Consider the following 23,197-nt stretch of genomic DNA (forward strand, 5'->3'; position numbering starts at 1 on the left):
ATCATTTGATGAGTCATGTCTCAAATGAAAGTCCAATCAAGTTGACCTAGATGCAACACAGGCAACAAAATGCATATCACGGCACTAACAGGAAGTAATAGTTGATACCACTCTAGATACGAAAATAAAGATGGCATCACAGAAAAATATATACACAGCTTCCAAAATGGTAGCTGATAAAAAAAGTAAACCTGATCATCCAAATTTAAACCTATTAGACTACTAACAGTTCAAAGCATCCATCAGATGCACATCACTAATATATCAAGGTATCATGAGCATGTGGCCAACACACATAAATAATGCATACTACGTAGTTACCAGTTAAACACACTAAAATCGTGTTCCTATAAATGCGACATATAACATTTTATCGTCTAAACATAGAACAGTCTGCATCATTTCAATGTCTGAAACAACGAACCAACAGATCATTTCATGTTCATTAAGTACAACAACTGAAGTATTTCATCAAGCTAAGAACCAAGTACGATGTAAATAAAATGTATGGAGATATCAATTCCTCTTGAGGCAGTCGATGGATGTCCCGGATCAATGGAAAACCATTAGTTGATCGGATACGCACCAGTCTGGGATATCTTTTTTCCATCAGCCTTCACGGGGTCACGGCATTGCTGTGAACCCACCATCGAACACAAAGCCGCGGTATACACCATCGCCATATCCAGGAACACCGTCCACCCAGTCCCACTTGCCGCCGCTGCTCCCTACGTCGTCCTCCTCCCACATTGCCAGCTTCCCGCGAACGCGCTTTCCGCCAAACCACACCTTGCCATCACCCCCAAACACCTTTACCTTGTTGTTGCCCCCGGTAACAGGGGCGGGGGGCATGGCGCTTCCCTGCGCAGCAGCCTCGCAGAGGCCAGTGAAGCAGCGGTACATATTGGGGGGCATGCGGCCAGCCTCGTCCCACTCCATGGTGGCCAGATCCAGCCGGAGGATGAGCACCGTGGAGCAAGGCGCATCGAGGGCGAAGGACGACCTGAGACCGCCGATCATGAGGACGCGGCGGCCCCCCGCGCCGGGCAGCAGGCGGGGGCGCTTGAGGATCTCGAATACGTCGCCCCAGGAGGCGCGCTCGACGGGCGCCCAGCCGCCGGTGAGCCTGGCGAGCGGGCAGGAGAAGAGCTTCCACTGGCTGCGCCAGGGTGTGCCGACGTCGCAGAGCGCGAAGACGGCGCGGGCGCCGGCGGCCAGGATGGGGCTCCGCGGCTTGGAGGGGAGCGAGAGGGGGTGCTTCATCCACTTGCCAGATCCCTCGGACGGGGAGTAGGAGAGCGCGGCGAGCTCGGTGAGGACGAGCACGACGCCGCCGGGCCCCGCGAGGACGGTGCCGTGGCGCGCCCAGGCGGATCCGAGCGGGGGCAGCAGGCGGTAGGTGCCCGCCAGCGGGTTGCAGACGGCGAGCGCCTTGGGCGGGTGGGCTGCGGGCGACGACGTTGAGGAGGAGGAGGAAGGGAGGGGCGCGGGGGATGGGCCGGTCTCGATCCAGAGGTAGAGGAGCGAGCCGGAGGAGGCGACGGGGGAGAAGGCCTGGTGGGGGAGGAAGGAGGTGAAGGGGAGGCGGAGCCAGCAGCGGCGGTCGGGGTCGAAGGCGTGGAGGCATCCCCCGCCCTCCGGGCGAGGGTGGCGGAGCAGCAGCAGGCGGAGCGCCGGCAGCAGCGCGAGGAACGGCGCCGTGAGGGCCTCCCGGAAGAGGCGCGACACGGGGCGGCACGCCACGGCGTCCCGCAGCTGCAGCCGCAGCAGCACGTTGTGCAGCGCGTCGGACGGCAGGCGGTGGATCGGCGCCGCCGCCTCGTCGTCGTCGGAGCCGGCCATGTCCGGCGGCGCTGGGCGAGGCGGGTTGGAGAGGAGGAGCAGCAGATGGGGGACAAGAGTGGTATATTGGAAAAGAAATCCAGCGGGCGGAGGGGCACTCTCGTCATTTCGGATGGCGTGGCGTACGATACCGCGGGCGGGTCCATCGGTTCCAGAGCATGACAGTGGGCCCGCCGGGGCCTGCCTCCGTGCCGGGCCCACGGTCAGGGAGATGCGGGTGGACGCGGTGGTGCGTGGAATTGAGGAGCCGGTGGTGTGATCGGGCCCGTTACAGCTGCCGCGGGTACGTGGGGGTGCGTTTGGTGCAGTGGATGACGCGTGGGTCCGGGCGGTTGTGGGGCGTACGCGGCATGAGTGGGGTAGGCGTGAGGCCGGGTGAGAGGTGGTTAGCGGGCGGGAATGGAAGGCCGGGTGAGAGGTGGTTAGCGGGCGGGAATGGCGCGTGAACTGATGAAGCCACGCGATGACGCGCCTTTGCCTGCCCGGTGGGGCAAGAATCATTCGGTGGGCCCACGTGGCCGTTGAGATCGATAGGAAATACGAGTATGGCTCTTTATTCTTCTAAAAAATAATAGTTTTTTTCCTGACACATTAGAGAAACAATTATATAGCTACCTAATAATTATTCTCGCGGTATGTCATTAAAATTGGCCCTTAAATTACAATAAATATTACTCATCGATGTCATTTATAAGCGACACTCACTTCGTCCATATGCAAAAATCATCTTACGAAAATTAAATAATTTTAAAATACTTAGACATGCTGCATTAATTTTCACATCGTTTCTTATTTCTTAATATAAATGAAGTAATCAATCAATAAAAGATATATGACTTGTATGTTTTCAATAACTTGAGATTACTAAACACGACCTTAGTTTATTGCATGTAATAATATTAATTCTCAAATAGACATTAAGTAATCTCGTTTCCCCCTTCATCTTGATGAGGATGCACAACCTAAAATGACTAATAAATCGGTACGGACGGAATAAAAAAGTTTCACACAGAGTAATCCCTGCATGGGCTGGCCCATGCAAGGGGAACCTCCTATACCGCGCTCTGGACGCTCCGAGAAGATGCAACTCCCCAGTTTGTACTGGCTATGTTCGGACAGCCTCTTTTTTAACTTTTGTTTCTAATTTTTCCTCTTCATATTTTTTACTTTACATAACTTAGAAAATTTCAAAAGTTCTTAAATGGAAAAAAAATGAAAGTTTGCACATAAAATGTTCAATAAATCATAAAACGTTTGTGCATTCAAAAAATGTTCGTGACTTTTAAAAAATATTTTTTTAATTAAAAAAATGCTGCAATATTTTAAAAAAAAGTTCGGGAATTAAAAACTATTCATGATTTTTTTTAAATGATAATGAAATAGAACTAAAATTTCGCCAATTCAAAACAATCATCATTGTAATAATGTCCTAAAAGTTCAGAAATTGTTTGTGACTTACAAAATAGTTTATTCATTCAAAACATGATTTTTTTTCCATTTCAAAAATTGTTTGTTCAAATTAAAAATGTTCGTTAAATAAAAAATTTCCGTGAATTTCAAAAATTGTTCCACAAATTTCCAAGAAAATGTTCATCGATTCTAGAATGTTCACCAATTCAAGAAAATTGTCTATTTCACATTTTTTTAAATATATTTGCGAATAGTATTAAATGTTCATGAATTTAAAAATTATTATTGATTTTAGCAAATGTTTGAAAAATGGTATAAGTGTCGGTGAATTTGAAAGATGTCCATAATTTCAAATATATGCACGAGATTTAAAAAATGTTCATGATTTCCTAGAATTGAAAGAGATAGTGTTTCTCGATGATGCCGCAAAATGTGTTCATGGCCATTGTAGATTATGATTTATTTTCTCCATTGCAACACATGGACCCTTTTACTAATACTCCGAAAAGTAGTTGACACTCATTGCAGGCCCAGTTTCGTTCTTGCTAAAGGCCTCAAAGGGCATAGAGAGCGAGTCCACGGCGCAAAACTCTAACCGGGTCATCTCGTGATCCGGCGGATCTTTTTTTTTTACTTTTCATTTCATGTTCTTCTTCTTTGATTTTTCCCTAAAGTGGGGTTATTTATTTATTCGTCAACAACCAAGATGGAGTTCATATCGCCTTCTCCCAACCAACAGGGAGGTTGATGTTCTCTAAAGCAGGCCTCGTCGATAGAGAGATAAAACAAAGCATCGTGGTTCTCGTGCAGTGGGAAAGCACTTCTCGTGATGGCATGTGCCACAATGTTGGAGCTTCTAGCAACATGGATGGCCCAATCTGGTCCTTGTCTTGAAGTGATGAAAAAGTCGACAAGAAGAGGTTGAATGTTCCAATGTCCCACTAGTGGGGACGGGACCTTTAGCCCCGGCCCGTAAGGGGCTTTAGTCCTGGTTCACCAACCGGGACTAAAGGGACGGGACTAAAGGCCTAACCTTTAGTCCCGGCCCTGTTACAAGCCGGGACTAAAGGTGCTCCACGTGGGCGCCTCGTAGCGCCCCAGGGGCAGGCCCTTTAGTTCCGGTTCGTTACACGAACCAGGACTAAAGAGTTTCAGGGTTTAGGGTTTTTTTTGAATGAAATTATTTTAGAGTTTTAGGGTTTCAGATGCCTCGTTTGGTGTTCGGGAATTAGTTTTCATATAATTTAAATAGAAATAATTATGCATATATATATATAATATTAACTTATCTTACAAGCGAGTATATATATACAATTATATGGAGATCTGAATTATCGGGACTAGAACCCGTCTATTCGATTACATGGATGAACATCAGTAATGACCCCTAGCTACACTAAATCTTCATTTATCATCTATAGCTTCCGTCCTCAGAAAGGTCGCAAGCTCCTCTGCAACAGCAATCGCGCGTTGCTCTGGTAGGACCTTCGTCCTCATGACCGTGTATTATATAAGAAGAGGAGATGAATATGAATATCAATCATGATAACAAAGAATGACGGGTAAAAATAGAGGTGTGAATGTTCGTTACTTACGTCGAATCTGTGATCCTTGTGCTCAGAGATAATTGTGCGAATGGTCTCGCAAACATATTACAAGTGATTGTCGAACTTCATATGTATACCTCGTCGGACTTTATTATTTCTTCACCGGCTTCTCCATTAGTGGAGCTATCACCTTCTCCGTCATTGGACCTATCTCCTGCCCCATCGGCTTCATCTTCGTGTCGCTCGACCTCCATTCCATATCCGGAGGGGTTTAGATATGACGACGGAGATTCAGCTGGTTCAACGTCGGGGCCGTCTTTGATTATATCTTCGAGAAGTTCTTCATCTTCGAGGTTCCTGATATGTGGATCCATAGTTCTGCAAAAAACGGACATTTGATTAACTAATAAACTAACAAACTATATAAGAGGGGTTGGAAACTTCGAAGTGTCGTTTTATATAGGAGGACCTTTAGTCCCGGGTCTTGGCTAGAACCTAAACTTCGAAGTTCTATTAATTTTCTTGATAAAAATAAGCTATTAACACTTAAGCATATACAATAGCAAAATTAAACTATTAACACTTAAGCATATACAATAGCAAAATTAAGCAATAATCTAAGAAACACTATTAACACTTAAGCATATACACTATACAATAGCAAAATTAAATGACAAAAAATATATTTCTTCTTCTTGTAACCCTAAACTAATTTTTCCTCTTCTTCTATTTCTCCTCTTCTTCTACTTCTTCTTCTACTTCTACTTCTCCTCTTCTTCTACTACTTCTCCTCTTCTCTTCTTCTACTTCTTCTCTCGTCCTCTTCTAATTTTTTCTCTTCTTCTACTTCTACTCTTCTTTTATTTTTCCTCTTCTTCTCCTCTCCTCCTCTTCTTATTCTCCTTTTTCTTCTTTTCTTCTCCTCCTCTTCTTATTTTCCTTTTTCCTAATTCTATATATTACTAACCCTAATAATCTAGCACAAACCTAATAACAATAGGAATTAAATGATAAAAAAAAAAATTTCTTCTCCTTTTTCTTCCTTTCTTCTCCTTTTTCTTCCTTTCTTCCCTTTTTCTTCTTTTCTTCTCCTTTTTATTCTTTTCTTCTCCTTCCCTTTTTTGATCCTTTCTTCTCCTTTTTCTTCCTTTCTTCTCCTTTTTCTTTTTTTCTTCTTCTTTTTCTTCCTTTCTTCTCCTTTTTCTTCCTTTCTTCTCTTCTTTTCTTCTACTGGCCGGAGTGTTGGGGAGGAGGGGGCGGGGGGCTTACCGGCCGGAGGTGTCGACGGCGCGCGGCGAGGAGGGCGGCGTGCGGCGAGGAGGACGACGGCGACGGCGAGGAGGACAGCAGGCGGCGGCGAGCAGGACGGCGGGCAGCCTGGCGGCGTCGAGTTCGTCGGTGCCGCGCTGGGCAGGAGAGTCCGAGGAAGAAGAACGAAATGGTGATTTGGGTTGGAAATTTCCAACTCCCGCTTATATAGTAGGATATTTGGTCCCGGTTCTGGGCTCGAACCGGGACTAAAGACACCCTTTAGTCCCGGGTGGAGCCACGACCCGAGACTAAAGGCCATTTTTCGTCAGACCAAAAGGCGGGAAGCAGGGGCCTTTAGTCCCGGGTCGGGGCTCGAACCGGGACTAAAGGCTAGGCTATTAGTCCCGGTTTTAGACAAAAGCCGGGACTAAAGTGTTGCCTATATAAACCCTCGCCCCTGCCCACCATCTCCCCTGTTTTTTGGTTGTTGAAGTGTGACCATGCCATGCTCTTGCCACTCTAGTTCATGCACATGACGTGTTCGATGAAATGCCCGAGCCACTCTACTTAAGCTTTCTCCTCTCCAAGCTCGACCTCCAAGCTCCATTTCCCTTAATATTTGTCTAGGTTTGGCCGTGCACCAACTGCACAAGTGTTTTAAAAGGTTAGGTACTTCATCCTTTCATTTGTCACTGCTAGTGTAGCTCATTTGAAATGCTCAAATTAACTTCTTAGAGTATGCACATGCGTAGGGTGTCGTCCCGTGCCCGTCCTCACCATTGTCGATCGCCCCGCGCCGATCTCGTCGCGAGCACCACCGTGGTGAGTCTCTTGTTCTTATCTTCTTTTTAAAAGAAAAAAACTTACTTGTATGATTTAGATACATACTTGTATAAATTACTCACTTTCATTATTTTTTGTTATTATATAGTGTGATGGTTTTGGTATCCACCTCCGTCGGCCCTCGTCCTGTCTATGATTCGGATGTGGTATATATTATCTTTTATAACTATTTGTTTTATTTAGTGTTTATGACAATTATGACGACCAACGTGACATATATCTTTTAATCTAGGAGGTATGTGAACCGGAAATTCCAACCCACATAGAAATTCTTGTCGAGAAGTTAAATTTGGTTGAAAAAGAAAACAAATACTTGAAGAAAAAATTGAAAATAATTGAGGATAAGAATATGGAACTGGAGTTGCATGTCGCCGATGGCATCGATGATCGCAAGATGAAGATCGATGCGATGCGGTTGAAGATGGATGCAATGCGCTTGAAGATGGATGAAATGCGCTTGAAGATTAGGAATATTAGAAAATATGCCATTGATAAAGAGGCTTGGTATCATTATGCTGTTGGGTCAACTGTTACCTTAGTTGCGATTTTGATCGCATTTTTTGTTTTATTTAAATGTTTTACATAGTTGTATGTTGTTTTATGAGAGAACTTTATGTATTTAATTTTTGCAATAATAACATTTGATCACTGCTGTTCTTTGGCTTTAATGTGATGATGAACTTGTATTAATTTGGTCATATGTTCTGCAATGGTTTTTTGATATATTTAATTTCATAATAGAGATGAATCGCCAACGATAATATTTAATTTCATAATATGGTTTTTTGAACTTATTTGAACTCCATACTTTTTGTGTGTTCAAAATGCACCATTCAAAGGCACATCACAAAATTTCAACAATTTCTGACTTCACTTGGTATATTTCGTGCATTTACTTTTTTTTTAAAGTTGAGAGGCTACGACAAAAACTGGATGCACTTCGTGTACAAAACGGACAATCTCTCTCGAAGTATCAGGGTTTCGAACGAGAACTCATCTCTTACAAAGGTTTATTAAAATTCTTTTTGCGTATTTGAGAATTTGACAAAACTATGAAAATGAAAAGTGTTTGAAATTTAGTACATTCCATACATGCATTACATAAAGGGTTTAATACATTATTACATTATTGCACCAATATTCCCCTCTATTATTTCTGTTTTCTTCTGGGTCGTAGCCATGGAGAATCTTTATCATTCAGTAGGATGCTTGGGTCAGTTTTCACTTTGAAGGGCGGAATTTCATGAAACTTATTATAATCTTCTGACATGTCTGTCTTGTCATCTACTCCCACGATGTTTCTTTTCCCTGAAAGAACTATGTGGCGTTTTGGCTCATCGGACGATATCTTCTTTTGCTGATTTCTTTTTCTCGTTTTTGTAGACATGTCCTTCACATAGAAAACCTGAGCGACATCATTGGCTAGGACAAATGGTTCGTCCATGTACGCAAGATTGTTGAGATCCACTGTTGTAATGCCGTACTTTTGGTCTACAACTACCCTGCCTCCTGTCAGCTTCACCCATTTGCACCGAAACAAAGGGATCTTAAAAGTAGGTCCATAGTCAAGTTCCCATATCTCCTCTATGTACCCGTAATGTGTTCCCAAACAGTGCCCATTCTCGTCTGTTGCATCAAAGCGGACACCACTATTTTGGTTGATGCTCTTTTTATCTTGGGCAACCGTGTAAAATGTATTCCCATTTATCTCATACCCTTGGAAAATACATATAGTCGAAGATGGTGGCCTGGCCAAACAGTACAGCTCATCTCCAACGGTGTCGTCATTCATGAGATGTGTCTACAACCAACTGCCGAAAGTCTTCTCTTGTTCCCCTTTAATCCAAGAGTCAGCCTTCCCCGGGTTTTCGGAGCGTAGAATATTCTTGTGTCTCACGATATACGGAGCCACCACGGTGGAATTGTGTAGAACTGTGTAGTGTGCTTGAGAGAAAGAATGTCCGTCCATACATACTTTTGCTTTCCTTCCTAGTGTGCCTTTTCCTGTCAGCCTACCCTCATACCGAGATTCAGGAACACCAATCGGCTTAAGGTCAGGAAGAAAGTCCACATAAAACTCAATGACCTCCTCTGTTCCATAGCCCTAGGAGATGCTTCCTTCTGGCCTAGCACGGTTACGAACATATTTCTTTAAGAATCCCATGAACCTCTCGAAGGGGAACATATTGTGTAGAAACACAGGACCGAGAATTCTAATCTCTTTGACTAGGTGAACTAGGAGGTGTGTCATTATATTGAAGAAGGATGGCGGGAACAACAACTCAAAGCTGACCAGACATTGGACCACATCAATCTGTAACCCTATAGACTTTCTCGATCGATTACCTTCTGAGAAATTGCATTGAGGAATGCACATACCTTCACAATTGCCAGGCGAACATTTTCCGGTAAAATTCCCCTCAATGCAACCGGAAGCAATTGCGTCATAAGCACGTGGCAGTCATGAGACTTTAGGTTTTGGAATTTTTTGTCTTTCATATTTACGATTCCCTTTATATTCGACGAGAAGCCAGTCGGGACCTTGATACTGAAAAGGACTTCAAAGAAGATTTCCTTCTCTTCCTTAGTAAGAGCGTAGCTGGCACGCCCTTGAAACTGCCCTGGATGCATGCCATCTCTTCCTTTATGACGTTCCTGGTCCTCCCGTGCTTCCGGTGTATCTTTTGACTTCCCATACAAGCCCAGGAAGCCTAGAATGTTCACGCAGAGATTCTTCGTCAGGTGCATCACGTCGATTGCCGAGCGGACCTCATGGACTTCCCAGTACGGTAGCTCCCAAAATATAGATTTCTTCTTCCACATGGGTACGCGCTTATCAGGGCCGTTAGGAACAGGTTGGCTGCCAGGACCCTTTCCAAAGATTACTTTTAAATCTTTGACCATATCAAATACTTCAGCACCAGTACGGATGACAGGCTTCCCCCGGGGTTCTGCCTTGCCATTGAAATGCTTGCCTTTTTTCTTTAAGGGATGCTTGGGCGGAAGAAAACGACGATTGTACGGGTACACATTCTTCCTACATTTGTCCAGATATATACTTTCTGTCTGATCCAAACAGTGCGTGCATGCATTGTATCCCTTGTTTGACTGTCCTTAAATGTTACTAAGAGCAGGCCAATCATTGATGGTTACGAAAAGCAACGCTCGAAGGTCAAATTCCTCTTGTTTGTGCTCGTCCCACACACGTACACGTGGTTCGGCCCACAGCTGTAAAAGTTCATCAACTAATGGCCTTAGGTACACATCAATATCGTTGTCGGGTTGCTTTGGACCTTGGATAAGCACTGGCATCATAATGAACTTCCGCTTCATGCACAACCAAGGAGGAAAGTTGTAGATACATAGAGTAACGGGCCAGGTGCTGTGACTGCAACTCTGCTCCCCAAAAGGATTCGTGCCATCTGTATTCAAACCTAACCATAAGTTCCTTGCGTCAGCTGCAAATCTCGGGAACTCTCTCTCGATTTTTCTCCAATGCCGACCATCAGCGGTGTGCCTCAACTTATCGTCTTTCATACGATCTTCCATGTGCCATCGCAACAACTTTGCATGATCTTTATTTCTGAACAGACGTTTCAACCGTGGTATTATAGGAGCATACCACATCACCTTGGCAGGAACCCTCTTCCTGGGTGGCTCGCCCTCAATATCACCAGGGTCATCTTTTCTCATCTTATACTGCAATGCAGTGCATACCGGGCATTTATCCATATTCTCGTACTTCTCACCGCGGTAGAGGATGCAGTCATTAGGGCATGCATGTATCTTATGCACGTCTAATCCTAGAGGGCAGACAAGCTTCTTTGCTTCGTACGTGTTGGCGGGCAATTCGTTCTTTCTTGGAAGCATCTTCTTCATCAGTACCAGCAACTTTTCGAATGACGAGTCAGTCACACCGGTCTCTGCCTTCCACTTCAGCAATTCCAGTGTGCTACCCAGCTTCTTCTGGCCATCTTCACAAGTTGGATACAACAATTTGTTGTGGTCCTGTAACATCTGCTCGAACTGCAACCTCTCCTTTTCTGTGTCGCAACCTCGCCGTGCATCAAAAATGACCCGGCCAAGATCATCAGCGGGCTCATCTGGTTCCCGTTCTTCATCCTGATCTTCTTCTTCATTGTCTTCCATTGCGGTATCAGCATACTCAGGGAACATAGATCGATAGTTGTCATCATCGTTCTCTTCTTCTTCTTCATCGTCTTCCATCATAACCCCTCTTTCTCCGTGCTTGGTCCAAACATTATAGCCCGACATAAAACCGGACCGAAGCAGGTGGCTCTGAATGACTCTTGAGGAAGTGTAATCCTTCTCATTCCGACATTCAACACATGGACAAAATATAAAGCCACCACCATGCTTATTCGCATCGGCTGCATCTCGAAAAGAATGCACTCCTTCTCTGTAAGCGGTTGTGCATCGATCACCGTACATACATGGATGGCTCATCTGTGTTATACGACAGTATATCAAATATAATCACGATCCTAAAAATTAGTATCGCACGGTCTAAACGAGGAAATATAGTTGCTAACCTTTTAGAATAAGTAGAAATAAAGAGGAAGAGGTTTAAGCGTGGCTCGGGCATCTCATATCATAGTTGTGTTCGGTGAACTGAAGCGGCATCGCTCTAACACACATTTCAACAAACACCTCTAGTGCATCAAAAAAAAGTGGAGAGCTAGCACACACCCACAATCCTCCATCCAAGAAAAATGCAAGGAAGAGGGGAGAGGGGGGTTGTGCTATATATAGGCAGAGGACTTTTAGTCCCGGTTTGAAACACAAGCCGGGACTAAAGGTGGTGCACATGCGGGCTTCCCACCGCGTAGCCCTTTAGTCCCGGTTTAGGACACGAACCGGGACTAAAGGCTCCTTACGGGTCGGGACTAAAGCCTCGAGGGAGGCATTGAGAATTGGGGCGACGTGGCCGGGCCTAGAGGCAGGCCGGGACTAAAGGGTCCCGGCCAAAGGCCCGTTTTCCACTAGTGTCCATGACTCAAAATGGTTTTCACCGTGTGTAGCAACATATACAAGAGTTTTTATGATACACAAAAAAGAAACATTCCGGCAAGCTAGAGTGTGACCGTGTGAGGTGCAAGAAGCATTGCCTGAGCCTCTGCCGGCAACACGAAGATAACAGGAGAGAAACTGTGAGGTGCAAGAAGCATTGCCCAAGCCCCATCCTGCAACGAGAATATAACAAATGAGAAACTGTGCGAGCTGCAAGAAGCATCACCCGAGCCCCGTCCTGCAACACAAAGATACCAAATGAGAAAATCGATTGGATGAAGAAGTGGTACAAACTTTTTTAGTTAGAATCCAAGGGTACCGATAACCCCCGTCTGGATAGACTTAATGGTCGCGTCTAAAAATGCACATGGGCCCACATGAGAAAGAAAGTAAAGAAACAACAAGGACATGATTGGGGATATCTTGTAAGGATACCTTTGAAGCTACACAAAGAAGAGATTTGGTGGCACAATATGTGTTCATGAAGGGCCAAGATTTTTTGTTGAAGGGGAAATCATTACGATATTCCAGATGAATGAAAGTAAGGAGAATTAGTTTTTAGTTTATTAATTGAAAGGATAAAGCAATACATTGATAACTGAAACCTTGTCATATTCCTTGAGACCCCCTAAAGTTGCCTAAAGACTAGTGATTAGTAATGGTGACAAAGATACTAATGAAATGTATTCATGGATAAATTTTATGAAATGATCATGCAAAACTTTACATGCTAATGACCTAACAACTGAGTTGCATTCAATTCCGTCAAAAGCGTTAGCTAAATCTACTTTCAACAAAACAAAAGTTTTATGCCTCCATGATGAAAACTGAATGGAGTATGTAATTAATCTGTGAGACAACAATGATATTATTCATATATTCTATCATCTCAAATAAAGGCTTGCTAAATTTCCTAGTCAATAATGACATTATTCGTATATTCCATGTGAATAAATCTCAAAGATAATTTGTACAATTTGGTGGTCACAGCAAGGTGACAAACAACGTATCTATTGCGTGAGCATGAAAAATAGCGAGACCTAAGAAGGAGAGGGTTAGGTTTGTGAGAGATTTACTGTTTCAACATGGCATTATTAGCATAACAAGTATAGAGGATCCTTCAGTCTCCAACCTTACTTTTTGTCAAGTCATCCAAGCCAAGTATCTCCCACTAGGGGGTATTCTGGATGTCATCCAAGCTAAATGCAAAGTATTTATAAAAGGTTTCAAAGCAGGCATGATCTTGGGTCAGGGGGCACATATTAATCTCTCCCTAATAATAAAGCGTCGATCGCTTCTGTCGTACGTCGTCGGCGTTTTTGCAAAAAGGCCCCTATGTTTCTTGAATGCCAAGAGGATTTTTCCGATAGCTAATGCTTGTCAAAGGACATAATCTCCAAAGTAAAGTAAGGGAGCTCATTGATCCTAAAACATAGAAGGAGGCGTTGACTTAGTCTACCAAACATTCTTTATCGCTCAGTTGGTGCTAGAAATTCCTATCTACAAGTATGCAAAGGATAATAATGCGTGGCACTTAGGAGATGACCATGGTCAATGGAAGCAGCTTACGCAATTGTGAGAAAACACGGTAGATCTGGAGCAACATTTGGAAAATGGAGTGTCCGGCCAATGTATGCCACTCATGTGATGTTTCTGCTGGAATGGTCACCCAATGCACATCAATATTGCTCGGTGAGGTGTTGAACTCAAAACGCATTGTGTGGTATGCTATCGGCTCTTTGAAGATGTGAATCATTTTTTCTTCTGCCCATAAGTGAATCATCGATGGAGAGCTTCCCAAATGTAAGAGGTGCATTGCAACCTCGCGTTATGCCAAGGCCCACTCGAAGTGATGGACAAGATAATCAAGATCCCTAAATCATAGAAATTGATTATTGTATACATGCTTTGGAGCTGGGGGTGGCAAGAATCATTGAGGGTCTCTAAAGAACTAGGATGATTTCATGAGTCATCTCCTAAACCATGTTTAGGAATGGGATGCAACACACACAAAGCAAGATAACACATGTTGTCCCATGAGCCCATAGGTGGGTGAAGCCAGGCAATGATGTGATCGGAATTCACATCAAGAGTGCATTTAGCTAGGGAAGAAGACAATGATGAGTAGGGTAGCCTTGCAAGGGACATTGATGGGGCGTGTTGATTGTTGCATCCAACACATTGAGGAGGCCGGCGAGGCTCATCAAACTGAAGCAATAACAGCAATAGAAGCCCAAAACATTGCGAAGCAGATGGGCACAAAAAAGTCGTCTTTGAGACGGGTTGCATCACCCTCAAGCAAGAGACTAATGGTGATGGTTTTGATCGTGCACCTATGGGATCCCTATTCAAGGAAGCAAGGTTCCACTTAAGCCTAGATTCCATTAACTCTACCATGTAATAACGTCACACCCTATTGGTAAGCTATATGAGAACGGTCTTAGATGCTAAAAAATACACCACGTAAGAAATGCTAAAAGGAAAGATGATTGTAGGGGGAAGCCTGGGAAAGACCAAAGTCACACCCTATGCCCTAGGTGCTACCTTGGCCTGCTCCTCCATGCAACATGACGACACTATCAGTGGATGGTTTTTTTTGGAGGAGGATGGTACGACAATGCTTGAGATGATCCTTCGAAGACTTGATGGCTTAGTTGTGTTCTCAGCGTATCACTACTTGTTTAACTACATTGATGCTCTCGAAACAGAGTTTCATGCGTTGATGATGAGCATGGCACTCGCTCGTCGGCATAGAGTTCAGTATGATTCTTCGCCCACCCTATCTCGCATTTCCAAGTCTAGTTTAGATCGATCGGTTTATGGTCATTTAGTGGTTGATAGTAAGTCCCTTATGATTGGTATATTGTTTATTCCCCAGAAACTTCATAGATCTCAGAATAGTATTGTAGGTTGCGTCGCAAGTTATAGTCGCTCTAGACGAGATACGGCTATGTGGCTCGATAGAGGACCCCCATGTATCGAGGAACTCTTGCCAAAGGATTGTGACGCTTATTGGAATAAACTACTATTGATCTCGCAAAAAAGGACCTAAATCAAGTTACAATTCCATATTTGCTCCATTTATTAAAGTAACCTTCAAGGTTATAAGCTCTAACATGGAATAGTTTATTGCAGGAGCTAAATCAAGAAAATTGGACGCCTTTTGGAAGTCTTTCTTCTAGCAGCCACTCATCTCAAATTTTAAGGTCCTTTCAGATTTAAACATGGTAAGTTGAGTGATAGACATAATAGGGACATGGTCACTAAAAATGGTATGTAAATCAACACTAAAGTATTAAGAAAGACATTGCACCACTCTGTGTTGGCAATAGAACGATCAAGATGCTCGTAAATAGGATAAGAGGAAACATGCATGGTACACCAGGTGTAAGTTGGACCATGATATACACCATATCTCTTAAGCCATATCGTCTTACATAAATAGAGATTCAAATTAGTCATGATTTGATTGGCCTTGTGTACTATGATGGTTGCTCTTCTTTAAGTGGTCAATGTAATACCGAAACCACCCATGCAGTTAACCCGGTCTACTAGGAGAAGAAGACACAAACCTTTTGATATGGCTCCAAATTCCCCTAGTTCTATGGTGGTTAGAATCTCCATAAACACAAACTAGGGAAAACAAAAGCCAAAGTTAGTATTTACAACCGACACTAGGACTACATTCTAACTAGAGTAACTTATTTCTAGTTTGACATCAATAATAAATTAGCTAAATCCTTGAAAATTCCTCTCGTGCCTTGCATCCCATAAGAAAGGACCCCTCCCCTTCCTAGATGTAGGCATCATGCTCTAACAGATGTTGTATGCATCATGTTCTCAGTCAACGCACAGGCAAGCGATGGGGGCATTGGAAGATGGGATTGGTAACATCGCCGGGAAGGTTAAGGGGTTAGGGTTTATAGCAAGGTTGTAACCCTGACTAGAGGTGAATTGCCAATGTACTGTAATTTAATGCAGTGTGTCGAGGCCAAGCACATGAAGAGAGGATAACCAATGGGAAGAAGAAAATATGTAGGTTGTCAATCTGGATTTTAGAGTGTTGACATGGAAGAGAACATAACGTCGATCCAATGTGAGAAATGCACGCAGAGAGATAAATAAAGGCGGGCGAGAGTCAAGGTTTAAATAGTCAACCACTCATTTTTTTCCAAAAAGGAGGATAACCCTGGGCCTCTGCATCAGAACGATGCATGCAGCCATATATTATTAATAAGGTAAAATCCAGCAGCCGAACACCATGGACCCAGAAATAAAATGGAAAACAAACCCTTAAGCCATATACCTCGCGACATAACCTCCCCAAATAGCCACTAATCCCTATGATACAAGACAGTAAATAATCATAAAATACACAACTCATAGAGTACGCCCTCAAGAAGGATTTTCCGCACGTGCACCGATGATGGCGAGTCCACCACAAGGTCGAACTCTGGATTCTCATCCTCAAAGGCCAAGCTTCAATCCACCACCTTCAGCAATGACACGACACAGGCGTGCGACAACATAGTCTGATCAAAGATCTTGTGTTCCCACCAGAGTACATAAACTCGCCGCTGAAGCCGCCTGTACCATCCACCCTTATCCGTCTACCGACAACTCGATAGCGCCTGCCTCCCGCTACTGTCGCAGCACCTTCGATCCGACAACAACGGGCTAAACATGACACCACCGCAAGAGCTAGCGTGCATCACGTGCCGGTAGCAAGCATGACTTGGCGTCTCCATATAAGACGCTGTGCGTAGCATCCGCCGATAGCGCATCGACCGGTGGCTTCACCTGCCCGCGACAGGCACTGCCCGACAACTTAGAATGAGGCACATGTATCACCTGTCGAGCCGCATTGAACCCGATCTGTTGATGGAAGGGACGTCCCATACTGCCACCAGCCTCAGAAGGCCGTCACCACCTCAAGATCCAGATTCCAAATCGCCCACACGATCCCAGAGTCCACCACCGTTGATGAAGAGGGGCTACCGCCCAGATTCCGGGCGCTACAAGGAGCACTCACCGTCCACTCATGATATCAAAATCAGTAGTTTTAGAAATTGATTAATAAACTATTAACTTCTCAAACAATGCTACATGTGGCCAAGAGTGGGAATTTATCTTGCGGATCAAATGCAGATCAACGTTTGGGTAATATCGTAATTCTAGGAAAAGATGACACGTTCCTTAATTAACTCATGCGCACAATCTAGCGGATTGAACTTGGTAAACCTGCTAGTGCTGGTTAGTTGATCAACCACTTGGTTAAATTAGTTGACGGGCTGTTGGAAGAAGCCAAGGGGTGATCAGGTGAGTGCAGTCATGTAACTAAAGGGCAAAAGCCAAGTGTTAAGCGTGCTTGTGTAAAAGGTTAAAGGTCAAAGCCAAGTTAGTAGTTCGTTAGTCATATCTCTTCTACCATATGGACGACAACCCATTAATCCTGCAGTCAAACTTATCTAGCTTGGGGTATTAATCCAAAAAAGTAATTGCTGACTGAAAAAAAGTCCAATAATAAGTATGATTTGATACATTTTGAGCGCATTTGATACATATATTTTTCCTATATACTCAAATCACTACTAATTAACAATATAGTACTCCCAATGATCCAAAATAAGCGTCGTGCACTAAAATCGCGACAATTTTTTTTATCAGGGATTACTAATCAACGTCTGAACATTTAAAGTCAAAGTTGCTTGTTGGGTCGCATACCTGTCTAAAACATCATTTATTTTAGAACATAAGTGACACATGCGGATGGTCGATGGACATAAGAGAACATATGTTATGGGTAGCCGGCACACACACACAAATTGGCAACGAAAGATTGGGAAAAGGGAGGGACCAAATCATGAAGGGAGAAAGAGAGACGAAAGCTGGGAGAGAAAAAGAAAGAAAGGCAGAAAGAAAGCGAGGCCACTCGCTAAAGCAAGATCATATCGACGGAGATAACATAAAAAGAGATTAGGAGGCGTGTGGAGTGCATGCTTATCCCGCACTCCCATCCAATTTTTTCTCTCTCGATCTTCTTCCCAAACGCAAACGCAAATGCCAGCTTCTCTCTTGTTCATCATATACACTCATGGTGCATGCCGATTCAGCACTCACTCCAACTGCAAATAATTTGTTTCTTTTTCTGGCTATCAGACTTGTGCCACCATGCATGCATCGAGTACGTGTACCTAATATGTTGACTTGTGTGCTTGTTTAATTACTTATTATTAGTTATTACAGTGCATGGCCTGCTTTTTCGGGGGAACAATTTCTCTCCTGCTTTTGTTGTGCTGCGATCAGAAATTTGTTTTGCTTGCAGAGCCGGGATGCTGTGTGTTTGTTCCTAGACTAGACTAGATAGCTCTCTTGTCATCTTCCCTTCAAAGTTTCTGTCTGCTCAAAGCACCGTGCCTTTTATTATTTCTCCTTCTTCTTTTTGTTTGTGGATGGGAAAAGAAGGAGAACAGTGTCCACGAGAGGGATGCATGTATGCAAATTAGATTCCTCCAGATCTACTACTTGAACGTTAGTGTTTATTTACACTCACATACACTCATTTCTATGAAAACACTTAGTTTTTAATCTCTTCATTTTTATCTTGCATCCCAAGATAACGCGGTTTTCTTTCTTCACCTCCCTCTTTTTATATTCTAAATGACGATTATTACCTGTTTTTCGAACTGACAAGATGCGGAGTATAAACGTGGCGTTTCGATCGATTCGTGATATATTTGATTCTTGACAAGCAAAGACACAAGATAGAGTAAACGTCTAGCTAGCCGCCTAGCTAAGCTACAAGATGCCATTGCAAATCAAGCAGAGAAAGACAGAGATGCTTGTGGAGTTGCTCCTCTTTTCATTTCTGTCTGTTGCTACGTGGTGCACGCAGTTCCATCGGCAAAGCGTTTTTAGTAAGTGATTTGCAGCTCAGAGCCTGAGATGATACGGTTCCATCATGATAAGGAGAATCAGCTACGTCACGGCAGGTACGTTGGCTTTACACAAGGAAAAAAAAAACACACTTGCTATATATAGCCGGCCACATGAATATGTCCATTGCTAGCTAGCGACAACATCGATCCCATCATGAAATAAATGCCATTCAGCCACTTCCATCGGTTGCAACCACATTCTGTAGCTTTTCTCCCGTATATACAAAAACCGCAAGCGATTATTTTCCAACTAAATAAAATTTTCAGCTTTTCTTTTGTGTATGTAATTGTTTTTTTTAATAAACGCAATACAAAAGTAGACACTCACATACACATGCACACACACTCATTCCTATGAAATCGATGAGGTCGTCATAGACGCCTGCTTGGAGTTGACGGGCACATCATACTGTTGAAACAATAGCAACCTACAGTAAATCCATGGAATATGGGAGCACTTGTGGCAAGTCTAAAACTTGAAACCAAATCGGGTATTCCATTCACAACGGACCTTACCATCTAAGTTATGCTTGAATAGTACTAACTGATCTTTTTGGTTGTATGCCTGAATCCTGATTGAGACCCGAGGTAAATTTTTTTAGGAAAAGAGGTTAAGACCTTCGGCCTCAGCATCAATCGATGCATATATACAACCATTTTTGTTACTTATTCAACAAAGATCTGACAAGAACATACATCAAGCCACCCGAAGCTCCCACGCACACCTATAAAACACGATAATGTGGATCGCTCTCACTTTTCATATCTAAAATAGGTGTCGTTGCCGATCCATCCACATAACGTATCGGAACTAATAGTTGGCGCAGCACACCTAAAGCGTACACCACATGCACACGTTTTAGAAGCCGCCATCATCATCGAGCCGCTGACCCATCTTCAGGAGAGAGATCTGCATCATCCTTGCCAGTACGGTCATCCGTCGACGCCACCACGACGCCCAACGACGCCACCTCCCTGCGCTCGTTCATCCAGACGCGAAGACTCTGTAAGACCTGTCGTGCGTAGCACCTGTCGAACATGCATGACAAAGCGTAGCACCTGTAGGCCAGGCATGACCTGGCATCACCACCGAAGCTCCATGCAGGACGAAGACACTCCACCTCCCGCCTCTGTCTTCCAGCGCTGCTCCACAAACGATGCTCCCTAGAGAGGAACGACACCGCAATGCCCGGCCCCATCATCCGATCTGGAAAACCAGATCCTAGGGTTTCCCCCGGAGCAGCACTAGTGGATCGACAGTAGTTACAGGACGAAGCCTTCATCAATGTAACGGCGCAGAACGCCGCCATCGTCCGCCGTCGGCTTAGTTTTCACTGGCAACTATCTCTCCCTGACTCGCAGCCGGGACTAGATGACAGATCGGAGATCCGATCACCCTGCCTCAGGCCGACCACCTCCGACGTAGGAGATGACCACCACCGCCATAATCCTCGTGATGCGATGCAGACCCGGAGTGCCTCCGCGAGCCGTCGCCGAAGCCGACGAGATGCGGCGGATTGAGGACGAGATGCAGCCGCCCGCCTGGACCCGAAGGTCGTAGAACGAGCCCGGGACGCATCCCGACCGCCGCTGCCGTCTTCTCCTACCGACCCCGCCGGCTGCAGCAGAGTTCCCCCGCCGTGCCCCGGCCCGCCATCCTCATCGTAAGGGGTCCAGGTTTGGCCGCCGCCGCCTTAGATCCCGGGACGCGAGAGGAAGTCCGCCGCCGCCGCGCCACAGGGCTTTCACCCGGCGACGTTGCCGGCGGCGGCAGAGTGAGGGAAATGTGCGGGGTCGAGGGGAGTTAGGTGGAGACAGCCCGGTGAGGCCCGAGGTAATGAAAGCTTCCATTTTCTGTTAAAAAAACGCGAATAATTTGTTGCAATTAAAATTGTGTAGCTTTTCTTTTGTCTATGTATTATTTAATTGTTGAACTATATCAATGTATGTGCCTTCAAGTTGTAGGCAAACTATATGTGTTGAAGTACTTTGATGTTGGTTTCTAGTGAAAGGCGGTTGTGTGATGCCTCCTATTGCTTGAAAAAAAAATGCATGGCTAGCAAATGTATATATTCAGGAGCATCATCGCCATTCCATTGAACACTGACGTACTAGATACAAAAGAGGCAGTGAGTAGTGACATACATATCTGCATGCACTGCCGGAAAGCTAGCTGCCAGCCCACTAGGCCAGCACAAATTTGTCAAACAGGAAAACCTCCACCTCTCCCCGTAACAGAAACTCTAAAGCCTGACCCTCTCCTAGCTACATCTTTTACGACGCATATGCATGACGGCAATAATAATACCGATCGACACATATGCATGCAAAGGAAAAAAAATCCAATGGCCGATCGTCGTGCCATGTTCCCTTGTCGATCCACTACGGAGTGAGCTCGATCGCCAACAAGCTCTTGAGAAATTAGACGTCGTTGGTGTAACCATGCATGCATACGTTGCACCAGACGAGGCAGCTAGCGAAGATAATTAAGCAGCAGCTGTTTGTGTGTGTGTGTGTGTGTGTGGTTGTATGAGGTGATGGATCGATGTACACTCAGCAAGCACGATGGAGCTGGGAATGGACGGGTTAATAATCTAGGCATAGGTGTGTGGTCGATCGTGGTGGCCACGCGCGCCCGCCCCACACCGGATGTCGTCAAAAGAGAAGAGAGAAAGAATGGCATGGCGGCATGTACGCACTAGCCACACAGTCCCGGAGCGGCATGAAAGCTGGGAGCCCCAGCACTAATGCCAGCAAAAGGCAGGGGGAGAGCGGCATGCCCACACGCCACGCCCTCCGCACCTGCTCGACCCATCGATCCGCTAGCTATAAAGCACGCCACCGGAGCGTGTGTCCTCCACACTACTGCCAGCCTGCTTGCTTGCTTCCTACCAGCTGCCTCCCGCCATCTCCATCGATCACTTGCTGCCATGGCCGTGAACGACACCAAGCTGGCCGACGCCGAGAACCCGGGCACGATGTGCCGCGCCATCGACTCCGACTCCGACGTCGACTTCGCCGGCCGCGCCAACTGGCTGCGCGCGGCGGTGCTGGGCGCCAACGACGGGCTGGTGTCCACGGCGTCGCTCATGCTGGGCGTGGGCGCCGTGAAGCACGAGGTGCGCGCCATGGTGATCTCCGGGTTCGCGGGCCTGCTGGCGGGGGCCTGCAGCATGGCCATCGGGGAGTTCGTGTCCGTCTGCTCCCAGCGCGACGTGGAGATCGCGCAGCTCGACCGCGACGGCAAGCGCGGCGGCGACGAGGAGAGGGCGCTGCCCAGCCCGATCCAGGCGGCGGCGGCCTCGGCCCTCGCCTTCTCCGTGGGCGCGCTGCTGCCGCTGCTGGCGGCCGGGTTCATCGTCGGCTACAAGCTGCGGGTGGCCGTGGTGGTGGCCGTGGCGACGCTGGCGCTGGCGGCGTTCGGGGTCGTCGGGGCCGTGCTGGGGAGGGCGCCCGTGGTGAGGTCCTCCGCCCGGGTCGTCGTCGGCGGGCTGGCCGCCATGGGGCTCACCTTCGGCCTCATGCGGCTCTTCCGGGCCAGCGGCATATGACGTGCGCGCATGCGGTCGATGGACGAGTTTTTTCTTGTTGATCGTCGTCTCGTCCATGCATGCTTTCCCCGTGACCCTACGTACGTACGTGGTGCCAACGTCTTCTTCCCCGGCCGGCCGGCTGATGACCTGACGTCCGTGCATGGAATGTGCATGCCCCGCCGTCCGTGTGCGTCTCTCTTCTTCCCTAGTTGATTCTCTGCTGCTTAATTCTCACTCTCTCTCTATACTGCTATCACTAGTCTTTGCATCATGCATGCATGCCACGCTGATGTAACATTGGCCAGCTGCTGCTGCATGCATGCTATAGTAGTATTTTTACTCGTGCCATATTATTGTAAGGTTACCAGTAGCACGTACCTACTAGTACTTGATTGGGAGGTGGAAGAAGGTGACAAGGTTGTTGCAAGAAAGGCAAGCTATATATATGTAAGCTAATTATTAATTTGAGTTTCCATGCAAGTCAAGCCGTGTCATGGATATGTTCATTGTTCAAGTAATCTTGATTGATTAATTAGCTATATATATCTTGAGAACAATATCAGCAGTGTGGCAGCGCAGGCAAAGAATCAGGTTGTACATATGCTACTAATTAATCTGAGTTTTCTTCTAGTACAAGTCAAGCCAGTCGTGCATGTATGTTGAAGCTAGCTTGATTGATATATATGTCCGGAGACTTGAGTAACAGTATAATTATAGCGGCGTGACAATGCAGAGACAAAGAATCACGAGTCCACTCGACTCGGTCGCTGGGAGTGAGTCACTCCGCACCACACCGTAGATA

The 23,197-nt window shown here is 45.6% G+C and overlaps 2 protein-coding genes across 2 annotated transcripts; one reads left to right on the forward strand and one right to left on the reverse strand.

The window, feature by feature from the left end:
- Window positions 1–317: 317 nt before the first annotated feature.
- Window positions 318–1,946, reverse strand: LOC123428501 (SKP1-interacting partner 15). Its single transcript, XM_045112722.1, has one exon. The coding sequence runs from the start codon at window positions 1,840–1,842 to the stop codon at window positions 625–627; it is 1,218 nt and encodes a 405-aa protein (XP_044968657.1). The 5' UTR covers window positions 1,843–1,946; the 3' UTR covers window positions 318–624.
- A 19,603-nt stretch (window positions 1,947–21,549) lies between these two features.
- On the forward strand, window positions 21,550–22,875 carry LOC123431292 (vacuolar iron transporter homolog 5-like). The gene has a single exon (XM_045115114.1). The coding sequence runs from the start codon at window positions 21,610–21,612 to the stop codon at window positions 22,411–22,413; it is 804 nt and encodes a 267-aa protein (XP_044971049.1). The 5' UTR covers window positions 21,550–21,609; the 3' UTR covers window positions 22,414–22,875.
- The last annotated feature ends 322 nt before the right edge of the window (window positions 22,876–23,197 follow it).

The sequence above is a fragment of the Hordeum vulgare genome, chromosome 2H (assembly GCF_904849725.1).
Source record: "Hordeum vulgare subsp. vulgare chromosome 2H, MorexV3_pseudomolecules_assembly, whole genome shotgun sequence".
Lineage (NCBI taxonomy): Eukaryota > Viridiplantae > Streptophyta > Magnoliopsida > Poales > Poaceae > Hordeum > Hordeum vulgare.

Excerpts from the sequence above, each read along its gene's own strand:
- LOC123428501 (XM_045112722.1), bottom strand. The coding sequence starts at position 1,842 with ATGGCCGGCTCCGACGACGACGAGGCGGCGGCGCCGATCCACCGCCTG.
- LOC123431292 (XM_045115114.1), top strand. The coding sequence starts at position 21,610 with ATGCCAGCAAAAGGCAGGGGGAGAGCGGCATGCCCACACGCCACGCCC.